This window comes from Myxine glutinosa, chromosome 1, assembly GCF_964187855.1.
Source record: "Myxine glutinosa chromosome 1, kmMyxGlut1.1, whole genome shotgun sequence".
In the NCBI taxonomy this organism is placed as follows: domain Eukaryota; kingdom Metazoa; phylum Chordata; class Myxini; order Myxiniformes; family Myxinidae; genus Myxine; species Myxine glutinosa.
Window position 1 is genome coordinate 193,117,139 of NC_136261.1, and position 12,855 is coordinate 193,129,993.

The window sequence follows — 12,855 nt, forward strand, 5'->3', positions numbered from 1 at the left end:
TGTCAGGATCCAGATGCCGATCCGGATCTTGCAGTTTTTTTTAATGATCCTTCAATATTGGAGGATGGGGTATATTAAAATTGATTAATTAAAGTTCTATCCAGCATAGTTTTCTTATTTGTTTGTTTATATTATACTAGCAGAGTACCCACCCTACAGGCGATTTGTTCCAAGCATTAAACACAAACCTTTACTTGCACAGCGTATATGGCAAGTGACAGCTGCCTCAATCTCTCCCAGAAAAATATATATAACCAGGGTTGCATGCATGAAATGAAAACATGTCCACTGCTCATCATTTCACACACCACTGCACGGGGAAATGGCGGGACAGGAATACCCCCCTCCCACCTAGAGGTGGCGCTACACGATACACATTTACACAGAGAACGAGTTGAAGTACCCGGCGCTGCCTCGGGGAGGTGGGGGGGGGGGGCGGAATTGTAATACAGGTAAAAAGTGGTTTTATAATACTCTCCACCACGAGGTGGCACGACACTGTACGTGCATGCATCGATAAATCCATGCCCTACACCCCTCGCCCTCCCACTCTCCCTCTCCCCCCGCCCCCCCCCCCCCCGAGCCGCCACCCACACCACCGCATGAGGCAAAGTCCACATGGCCTATGATACCCCCGACACAAGGTTGTATTTGCAACCCGAGTTTGGAGTTTGTGACCTAAAATATGTAGCTGTGCATAGAACAGGTCTAGATTTCAATATTCTCTTTATGTCATTCTTCGCTCCATCTGGGCTGGTCTCCCATCTCTACTGCCTCTGACATCAACTCTTCCTGGGAATTCTTCCAAAGCAAACTGCTCTCTCTCATGCACAGATTTATCCCATCTCGTCTTCAGTTGTCATACCCTTCCTCCTGTCCATGGTACACTGAATCTTGTGGTGAGGCAGTCGCCCTGAAACAACTTGCCTTTGCCTCTTGGAAGGCTAATCCAACTGAAGGCAATCTCAGTTCCTTCCAAGCTCGGAACAAGTGTGTGTCTACCCTCAGGAGTGCCAGGAAGCATGATCTCTCCACACTCAAGAATGAACTCTCAAACCTGTCGCCTTCCTCCAAATCCTGGTGGCATCTGGTCAAATCTGTTTCTGGTGTTTTTTTCCCCCTCCATCCCCTCCCTCACCTCAAACGGCCACACAGTTGACACCGCACGTGACAAAGCCGAATGCCTCAACTCTGTGTTTGCCTCAAAATCTTGTGTCCTAAACCCATCTCTGAACCCACCTTACCCAGTCGAACCCAGCTGCTCCTGGACTCTGTGTCCTTCTCTCCTGACAAGGTGGAGAAGTTTTTCTCAAACCTCGACTCTGATTCTGCAACTGGAGACCAGACCGCATCAGGCCACGTGTCCTAAAATCCTGCTCTGCCGCTCTATCTCACTTTCTCTCTGTTCTTTTCACCCTCTCTTTTGCTCAAGGTCATCTGCCAGCATCTTGGAAATCAGCAAACATTACCGCTTTACACAGAAAATGTGCAAAAACAGATCCTTGCAACCACAGACCAATCAGCGTGCTCCCAATTATCAGCAAAGTCATGGAATTCCATCATTGCTTCGGATATCAAATCCTTCCTCTTCTCCAATGGCTTGATCTCTGATCATCAATTTCGATTCAGACCAGGTCATTCTACTCTGGACATGTTGCTTCTGTTGTCTCAACAATGGATGGAGGTCCTCAATGTCAAACAGGAAATCAGAGCCGTCTCCCTTGACATATCACGTGCCTTCGATACGGTCTGGCACCCAGCTCTGCTGTCCAAACCCTCCTCCTATGGTATCCATGGAAATCTCCAAGCATGGATTGCGGACTTCCTCTCTGGTCGTAATCAATGTGTGGCCGTGAATGGATTTCTCTCATCTCCCCTTCCTGTTCAGGCTGGAGTTCCCCAAGGCAGTGTTCTGGGCCCTGTGCTTTTTCTGGTCTTCATCAATGATCTTTCCGACTCTCTGGAAAATCCTCTCGATCCCTTTGCTGATAACTCCACTCTCTGCCACTCCATTCCTCATCCCTCAGATTGGCAGTCTGCAGCCTCCTCACTCTCTGCAGACCTGAACGAAATCAGACTGGTCAAACAAGTGGAACATGTCCTTCAATCCTGACAAATCTCACACTCTTACTATGTCTCCCCAAAAAGACCGACTGGACAACCCTCCCATTTACTTTCTCAACAATCCTCTCCAAGAAGTTCTATCACTCAAGCTTTTGGGTCTCACTATCTGCTATGATCTTTCCTGGGAAAACCACATTTCCAAGCTGGCCTCCAAAGCCATTCGCCGACTGGGCATCCTCTGTCATGCGAGGTCCTTCCTTGGCACACCTGAGCTCCTCACCACATACAAGGCTTTCACCCGCAGCTCAATAGAATACTGCTCTCCCCTCTGGGCCGGTGCTCCTGCCTCACACCGAGCTCGGCTTCACGCTGTTGAAACCAAAGCTTTCAAAATCGTAGGAATCTCCAGCGATGAAGCTAACTCTAAGGGCCTTTCACTCACTCACCGCAGGCAGGTCGGTGGTCTTTCTGTCTTCTACCGACTCCTCTCCGGCCTTGCTCCCCCAGCTCTCTCTGGGCTGTGTCCCTGAAATATTCCTCCAGGTCACACAAGATCTGCCAGCAACCCTCTTATGGTTAAACTGCCAAAATCAAGACTCTCTGCTCACCTTCACTCCTTCATTCCTCTTTTCTCCCACCTCTGGAACAAACTCCCTCACTCTCTTAAATTCCACTCATCCCTCCAGGTCTTTAAAACAGCTGTTCAACACCATCGCTTATCGTCCCCCATCCAAAACTTTGATCTTTTCTACCCCTGTTAATTCACCCCAGATCCACTTTTTTGAAATACCAACTTCTTTCCTTGAAGTCCTTGCAGTGTCTATGTGTTTTATACTTCTCCCACCTCCCCCCCCCCCTTCCCACGCCTCCTCCCCCCCCCCCAGCCCTCTCCCTCCCACAGATCTCCCGATGTCCCTGCTCTCAAATGTTGTGTTTGTGTGCTTCCCTCTCTCTCCCTATCTTGTCTACCGCTCCCCTTGTATTATATGTTTTATGTGTCCGTTTGATTTTTTTTGTGTGATTAATGTCGGCTCTTTCACAAGCATCGATCTTGTATCCAAAAAAAAAAAAAAAAAAAAACAGATCTTGAACAAAGCTGTTCACCACCATTATCAGATAACACCACTCTGCCTCTCCCCTTCCACCCTCAATCCAAAACCATGAACACCCACAAATGCATTAATCCAAGTTCTTAAAGTCTTTTATGCAATATTTGCATTAAAATAGGAAATAACCTGAAATGAGTGAATAAATAAATTGACGAGATGAAGGCAAGTCCAGAATAAAAATAAATGCACGTGGATAGAAAATTCTGTGAAATTCTCAAAAATAAAAATAATAAATAAATAAAACAAACAAACAGTAGCACAAATTGAATTAAACCTGCAGCTAGAAAACTTGCCAAGCATATAGACATACCAATCTGTCTGTGATGAAAAGTCACAGTAGCAAAGCAGTTGAGTGAACTCGAGTAGGTGATGGACACGATCTAATGGTTGCGAGCTTCCTTCAGGACAAAGCTCCAAGAGGTCACAGATTATATTATAGCGCTCCTGTGCAGTGTCACCACGCTGGGCTTTGCAGTGTCGCAATTCAGCTTGAAGTACAGTGACCAAGAGATCTCGCTTTGGCTCCCTGTGACTGAGAAAATCTGCCACAGTGCTGCAAACCAAAAATCGCATGCACGCACCATTGCAGAGGAGAAAACAGTAAATTACAGAAGGTTAAAAAGACACGACCGGGATCGAGATTAAAATGAGTTAAAATAAATAATGACCAAAATAAACCAGAATCCAGTGGCAAAAATAACTACAACGGCACTCTTCGATGTCACAACGTCGACTGATATGCCTCTGCCCACATTGTTACATCATTACAATACTTGTACAAAGTTTGATTTAAATTCATTCAGCTGTTCTCACGTTATCACTTATCACATTTCTACCCGACATCTGACCTCTTGACCCCAAAATGTAATCAGTGCATATTTACATCATGATACATACCTGTACCAAGTTTTAATTTGAATCGCTTCAGTTGTTCACAAGTTATCACATTTTTACCTGACAAGACCTCTGACCTTTAACCCCCAAAATCTAATCATTTAATATTTCCATCATAATACATATTTGCACCAAGTTTGAATTACATCACTTCGGCCATTCTCAAGTTAGACATACAAGCAACGGTACCCGCCCTATGGGTGGGGCTTCAATTGGGAGGCCCAAATGGAAAGGTAAAATATCAGAAATTGAAGGCTTTGTTTATTTTAAACGATTCATACAAACATCCGTTAAATCATATCACACGCAAATCATCAAAATCTAAACAGTATTGTTGCGGTTTTGAGAACCCACACTTGTAAATAAATATAACATCATTAAAGGTTAAAGGTAGCACCCCATAGATAGGCCACAAGCAACATGTAGGCCACCATAGGACATCAGTTATTCCTTAGTATGCGTTAGATAAGGCCATTTTCCAATAGTTGAATCTGCGGTGTGTCAATCAAATAAGAAGTAGGCCCTGCCGTCCATTTTGCAGCCTCCCTCCAAGCGATGCCATTAGGCGCGCTCCAGTCTGTGCCCCATGGCCCTTCCCAATTTGTTACGCGCCTTTGTTAGCAGCGTTCGCTGCCCTTGAGCGTGAGCTCGCTAAACGCCGCCATAAGCCATGAGGTGAAGCCCGGAAAAAGGGGGCGGAGCACCAAGGAGGAGGTGTGGCCACGTCACCCAGCCGTCAGGGCGGGGCCGGTAAACGATAACCAGCCAACCAGGGCTGGAGTGACATCACCTGACAGGGCGTGGTTGGGGCTCGCGGAGCGTTCGCTGGCTTCACTTATAAAAGCCAGCGCACAAAGCCCTTTTACAGGACTTATGCAGCAGCGCTCGTTAAAAAGGACTATAAGGAAGCGCGCTTGTGAAAAGGACTCTCGCTGAGGATTTACCGAGGAAGCTTGCGCTAACAGGACTCGAGAATATATGCGTCTGTGAAAGGACTCTCACAGAGGACCGTCCATGACTGATCGTTGTGGAAAGTGCTGAGGACTGTCGTGCTTACAGAGGGCTCGCTGGCATTGGGATTCCAAAGCAGGACATTGGAGTGGGGGCGTGTGTGGCGTGCACAAAGCACGTACGCAGTATACCAGCCTCCCCCCCCCCCCCCCCCCCCGTCATTATAAGAGTCTGCTCGCATTACGCTGTACGAAGAGCTGCCTGCCGGGTTTTCCATCGCCTAGACCGAAGCCGGACTGGAGCCTGGACGCGCTGGTGACCATCAACCTACCATCTGCAATCCCCGTGTGAGTGTTTGTATGTGAGACGGGCCCGTTTGTCCAGGGAATACGTTAAGACTGTAGGACGTTATAACTTCCAGGACTCGCGTCAGCCAGATAGAAGGACAAGGGGATTAACCCCCCCCTTGATAAGGGGAGAGCCGACGTCGGAGATCCGCAACAGTATCTTTCTATAATTCAACAAATGTCCCACAGTGATCGATACACTATGATCGTGATGATCGTGAATGATAATCGTGTTCACAATCGCTATGTCGTATGTACTCCTAATACGTATTTCCTTCAGTTGAAATGGGTTAGAATTCTCTCAAGCAGGGATTCAACCCGTGTCCTTATAAAAGGTCTTTGTCCGAGGTATTTGTGCTAGGGCGGGCTCACGCCAACTATTTGCAACCATCGGGCTAATTACCACCATAGCCGTTGGGTATGCTAGTTGCGCGAATGTTATGCGGGAGTCCAAACCTGAGAATGCTGGAGACTAAAGCGGAAATTGGGAAAACTAAATAGCCTATTTTACTCCTGGAGATCCCAGGATTATCCACCCAAAATATCTTTGCGATTGGTTCAGCAGTTTTTACGGTACCTTCGAACAGACGGACAGACGGACGGACATTTGGTGAATTATAGTAAAGTCTTTAGAATTTCAATAAAAGCCACATCACTGTTCATATCGGTAAATATGAATCCATCGTGTTTCAAATCGTTATCGATACACTATGATCGTGATGATTGTGATCGTGAATTGTGACAAAGAATCGTGTTCACAATCGCTATGTCGTATGTACTCCCGATACGTGTACCAAATTCCCGATACGTGTAACTGTACCAAATCAACAGTTAAAAGGATTTTGAGCCAATAGCTGTTACGGCCTTGGCAAGATCGATGGAGACATGTTGCTTTCCCGGGTGCCGCACAAACGGCAGCACCGATCGCGCAGCACCCGGGAAAGCAACATCGTCAAAATGAGAACAATGAACGTTATGCAAACGCGAATGTTATGCGGGAGTCCAAACCTGAGAATGCTGGAGACCAAAGCTGAAATTGGGAAAACTAAATAGCCTATTTTACTCCTGGAGATCCCAGGATTACCCACCCAAAATATCGTTTCGATCGGTTCAGCAGTTTTTACGGTACCTTCGAACAGACAGACAGACAGACGAACGGACATTTGGTGAATTATCGTAAGATTAGACTTTGACCTCTTGATCCCAAAATCTAATGAGTTAATCTTGACATCATTCTACATTTGGTACCAAATTTGGTCAGAATCCCATCACTGGTTCACACGTTATCGTGGTAACAGGATCATGACCTCTGACCTTTGGCATTTGACTTCATGGCCACAACATGCAATCAGTTCATCTTGACCTCATTATACATACATGCACCAGGTTTGACTAAGATCCCTTCAGCCGTTCTTAAGTTATTGCGGTAAAGAAAACCGATCACAGTCAAACGGACAACCTGAAAACATGATGCCTTCGGCGACGAAACAGCACAAATCAGAATAATGTACAAGGAGCAAAGTAAACTTGCAGGCAAAGCAAGGGGGAGGAGAATGAGGGGGTGTGGGGGGGTTCAAAAAAAAAAAAAAGTAAAGATTTTTGGACCACTAAAAGTACATGAAATTGAATATACAATTCAGAACAGCATCAATACAATAAGCTCTGACTATTACCTCCATCACCAGTAGAGAGCAAACCTCTGCCTGACAGTTTACTTGGTGTATCCCACCGATAGGTTAGATCTGGACTTTGACCTGAACCAAAATCGAATTGGCCTGTCCTTGTCAACTACCCAAATCATCCACCAAGTTTTGTCATAATCCGTCAACATTTGAAATATCATGCTATATTTAAGGCCTGGCCTCGATGAGGATGATTTCGTCCATGACTGGAGCCTTCAACATAAAAACAAGACGTCATGCAGAGCACGATACTTGCTAAATCCACCCCCTCGTCAACAGGCATTTTAAGGCCATTTTCCCTGCGAGAGCGGGGGTTAGCCTTGCAGTCCCCATGACAATCTTCTCCATTTTGTCCTATTTTCTGCATCTCCCCTTGTTAACCCCCTTGCTCGCATTTATTCTTCCACCATCTTTAGCCACGTCTTTCTCGGTCTTCCCCGTCTACTTCCTTCTACATTCATTTCCATCACTCTTCTCAACCAGTCACTTTCATCCTTCCTCAACACATGACCAAACCATCTCAAACTGTTTCTCTTCACAGCATCAATCACAGGCTCTATTCCCATCATCTTACGCAATTCATCATTTGTCTTCCTCTCTCTCAACTATACTCCACACATCCACCGAACCATTCGCATTTCCACCCTTTCCAGCCTTCGTTGCTGCTCTACGTTCATTACCCACGTCTCGCTCCCATAAATCATAACACTTCTCACACATGCAGCAGACACCTTTCCCTTCAGCTTCAACGACACTCCCCTCCTCGTCAGCACGCCACTCAGTTCCCGAAACTTCTTCCAAGCACATCTCACTCGAGCAACCGTTGCCGAGTTTGATCCACCTTCTCCATTCAGCATGTCTCCTAGGTAACAAAATGTTTTCACACCTTCCAGCTTCATGCCGTCTCCAAGATCCAACTCAACATTTCCTCCATCTGCAGCTCCCTCTGTGCACACCTTACACTTGAATGTAGCTGCCACATTGGTTAATGACTCTCTCAAACCACTACATTTTTGATGAACCCACTCAGCGCACATTGTACATTGAATGGAATCCACTCCGACACCCTTCCTGCACACAGCACACGGCCACTTCAGTTCTTTCCACCTCGCCACATGCTTTACCACTTGCCATCACCTTCGTTTTTCCGATATTCACCTTCAGACCTTTGTCTCCATACATTCCTTCCACTTGTTCATCTTATCCTTCAGTCCATCCATACTTTTTGCAATCAACACCAGATCTGCAAACAACAACTCCCACGGTAAACCCTCCTTTACGTTCCGAGCCAGCACCTCCATCACAGCTACAAATAGTAGTGGACTTAGTACCGACCCCTGATGCATTCCCACATTCACCTCAAACTCACCACTGTTCCCGTCCTCCGTCCTTACAGCTGTGCTCGCTCTTTTGTACATTGCCATCACCACTCTGATCAACCATTCTTCCACTCCTAACTTCCTCAATGCCCATGTCACTACTTCATGTGGAACCCTATCGAATGCTTTCTCCAGATCAAAAAACCCAAGAAACAACTTCTTCCTCTTCTACATGTACTTCTCCTGCAACTGCCTCACAATAAAAAGTGCGTCTGTCGTTCCTCTTCCTGGCATAAATCCAAACTGCATTTTGTCAATCTTCACTTTCTTCCTTAACCTCCACTCCAACACCCTTTCCAAAACCTTCATTCCATGCTCAAATAACTTTATCGCTCGATACGAGCCACAGTCTCGAGGGTCACCTTTCCCCTTGTATAGAAGGACGAGGGTACTCAGTTCCCAATCCACTGGAATGCGGCCTTCTTTCACCATCAGATTACAGATCTCTGTCATTCTCTTCCTCACCCATCTTCCTGCTGCCTTCAACATATCTCCCACAACTCCCGTCGGCCCTCCCACCTTTCTGCTCATTGCTTTTATCGCTTCCTCAACTTCCTTCTCGGTTATCTTCTCTGCCGGTCCTAAAACTAGGTTACTCTCGATGTTGCCATCCCATTCATTCTCTGCATTCCTCCTCACCCCATTCCTCATCCCCCTCCTCGCCACTGAAAAAAAGGTTGCAGTTGACCCAACAAATCATCTGTTTCATAAAGATCAAAATTGACGATTTTGATCAAAGCTCGGGTCAATAGGATGGAAAGTAACGATTTTTCAGATGAAAATTGATGATTTTAGGAGTTTGACCCAGAGAAGACCTTTGATCTTTTGACCTCAAAAATAGTTGGTTTCCCAATTCGATGAGGCACCATGCAAATGCTGTTCAATTTTCAAGTCAATCGGATTAAAAATGGCGATTTTAGAAAATTGACCTCCACATGACCTTTGACGTCCACATAAAAAGGCTTCTCAATTGTGACGACCTCCACAACTATAAGTTTCATGACAATCGGTTTAGAATTGTGACCTGTTGGCCGATGACAAAAACAAAGAATAACAAACGCAACCTACCAATATACTTGAAAAATCTTCGATTTTGCAAGTTAAAAAAAAATATATATAATATATATATGTATTATATATATACAGTCATACCCCGTTTTACGCCATTTCGACCTACGTCAAATCCGACTTGACGCCACTCTTCTCGAGTAAATTTCAGTTCAGCGAACGTCATTATGTGCGACTTTACGTCACTCCTACGAACGCGAAAAAAATTAATTTTTCCTTTAAAATATATTTAAAATATATAAAATAGTACATAAATTAACAATAAAAGAAGCAAAAATAGAATTTAAAATACAATAAAAAGCACATTAAAATAAAATAAAAATGTACGGACAGTACTGTATTGTATACTGTACATACACGTAGCTGCTGGTTGTCATTCAAAACAGAGGCGACGTACAGTATTACTTTACTGTGTCTGTGTTAGCCATGGGTCCTAAGAAGAATAATGCTGGTGTTTCCAAGCGTAATGTGGTTACGATGGAAGACAAGTTAAATCTGATTAAAAGGTATGAAAAAGGTGAAAAAGTGTTGGTGATAGCGTTCGTGATAGACCTTATCGCGAATCGGAACCGCAATGCGTCATGGGATCGGAAAAGGGGCAATAGCGCCGCCGGCGGTCGCTGTCACTTTGACAGACTGCTTGTTTACATTGACACACTACATGATCCTTACCACTTTAAACTACTTTTAGGACTTTTTTTACTGACAAATTAGCAAATTAACTGTGAACTGTGATCAGCTCATGAGCTCAGAACAGCTCTGTTTCGGGACATAGCAAACTGTGATGAACTTGTGAAACTTTATACAGGTTTACCTAGTTATGACCTGTTTAAGTTATTAGCAGAAGTATCCCCTCATGCACAGAACCTTCATTATTATAAGGGGAAATTATCAATGGAAGACAAGACCTGGCAAATAAACAATACTACAAAACCCGGAGTTAAGCGATCTCAATCTTTAGAGGATCAACTACTCATGACACTCATGAAGCTTCGGCTTAATCTTCACGAGGAGGACCACGCATTTCGCTTTGGATTCGGACAAAGCACCGTCTCCCAAGTTTTGTACGCAAGTGTATAGCCAATATAAGTCAAGACCTACTCTCAAGTGCCTTGTTGGTATTACACCAAGCGGAACAATTTCATACATTTCCAAACCTACAAGAGGAAACACGTCAGACAAAAAAATTGTAAAGATGATGAACATTGTAGACAAGTTCCAGCCCGGCGATATTTGTATGGCCGATCGAGGTTTCAACATTCAGGAACTGTTCTTGCATAAGCAGGTTGTTTTTCTCCAAAGGGAACCCCCCTTCCCCTCAAATATTTCTTTAAATCGCTGGATTTTAATGCCAAAAAACGCTGAATTTCTTTCACATTAGCCATCTTCCTTTCCGTAAACACAGCGTCGATCGTAGACAGACGCTTCCTCTTCTGGGTTCGTGTTTACCTTTGCCCCCTTTTCGATCCTATCATGCTTTGCGGTGGAGCACCCTCTGTTGATATTTACCGATTCGCGATAAGGTCTATGCCCTTAGGGCTGCCACGGTCGACAGTATCGACCATCATTCATGATAGGGAACGTATTCTCGCATAAGTCACTGAAAAAGCGCCGCCGGCTAAGACTGCTAAAATGTGTTTGTGTTCAGAAGAGACGCCATGTTTAAGGTGAATAACATTATCTTATTTATTATTCTTTACAAATTCATTTATTAATTGTGTTCATTACTCATTTTAAAAATACGACTAAAATGTGTTTTGAGTGTTCTTTAAGGTTTAGCGATAGTTATATACTTTCGCGAGTTATTTACTCTCGTTTTACGGTGTTTGTCTTCATTTTAAGGCATTACGCCTGGTTTACGTCAAAAACCGAGTTACGTCACAGCTTATGGAACCAAGTAATGACGTAGGCCGGGGTATTACTGTATGTATGTATGTATGTATGTATGTATGTATGTATGTATGTATGTATGTATGTATGTATATATATATATATATATATATATATATATATATATATATATATATATATATATATATATATATATATATATATATATATATATATATATATATATTTCACTCTACCACCTGATTGAGCAAAGCAATAGTAAGTAACCGATTATTTTGAGGTCAAAATATCAAGGTCACACTAAATCGTCAATTTTTATCTCAATTAAAATTTGAACACAGACTTTTTAAAAATACCAAATATAAACTGCACGTTCGTGTTCCGATTCGCGTTCTTCAGTATTCAAAACAACTATCGGGAATGCCTCTTCGCAATGGTTGTACTCCCAACCAAAGTCAGGGGTAAAATCTTCCCCATTTTGCCCTGCTGCTCGGATTTGTCAGAGTAGTGCAGTCACTGTCAGAGTGCCATCGGTCCCCATGGACTGGCTCTTTCCCTCATTAACTCTGTCATAGCCCTGATTTTGTGAAGGTGGGGGTTGTAAGACCACCTCAACCAATTGTGGTAGATCGATTGGCTGTCTCCGTGACACAGGCTTGTTCAAGAGAACTGTCTGGGGCTATACAACAACAGTGTTTAAAATATAAAATTCAATTTATTGGAACAATAGTCACTGTAGAACACGAATCAGAACATGAACCTGCAATTTCGCAGGACTTTAGCTATAAATTTGGCAAATTGAACGGAATCTCATCCCGAGTACAAATACACACAGAGCAGCAAGGTAATTGTTTTAGTCTTCCTGTCTGTTAAACGAAAGTGAAAATCATTCCAAACCGAAAACTTACCGTTTATAAGGACGTCATAAATGACACAAAAAACAGGCACAAATAACGAATGTAACATGTTAAATAAAGTGGTGAAAAAGAGGGTGCATCAACAAAAGTTAACTTCTGCAAATAGTATGGTCGTTTGAAGTCAAAATCATGGGCTACCGGGAAAAAATTGTTACCCAAGCATATATGGTATCAATCAAAACGTATTTTTGTGCTCTTTAACATGGTGAAAACTCCTCTTCAATCCTCCTTGGGGAAAAAAGTTAGTCGTTTTAGTGAAGGACCCTTTTTCAGTCAAATTTCAATGGCTCCCATGTCAGAATAGTCTGGTCGTTTGATTGATGTACCGGGCAAAAATTGTTACCAAAGCATATATGGCATCAAAAGAAGCGCAATTTTATGCTCTACAACATGGTGAAAACTCCTCTTTGATCCTCTTTGGGGAAAACTTTTTACAGCACGATTTATCCAGCATGGTAACAGCCTTGTGTCCGGGGTGCGAATTTTTTCCCCATGATGGTACATGGCAATTGTCATTAAAATATAGCATAGTATAGTACAATTGCCCTGTACCATCATGGGAAAAAAAATATTACGCGTCCGGCATATAGTCA

The 12,855-nt window shown here is 43.8% G+C and overlaps 1 protein-coding gene across 3 annotated transcripts in view; it reads right to left on the reverse strand.

Annotated features, from left to right (window-relative positions):
• Nucleotides 1–12,855, reverse strand: part of ESPL1 (extra spindle pole bodies like 1, separase) — a 156,761-nt gene that overhangs the window by 109,669 nt on the left and 34,237 nt on the right. For all 3 annotated transcript variants that reach the window (XM_068124426.2, XM_068124435.2, XM_078781758.1), the window contains one exon: nucleotides 3,484–3,726. In XM_068124426.2, coding sequence (XP_067980527.2) covers nucleotides 3,484–3,726 — 243 coding nt within the window. The remainder of the gene's footprint in view (nucleotides 1–3,483; nucleotides 3,727–12,855) is intronic.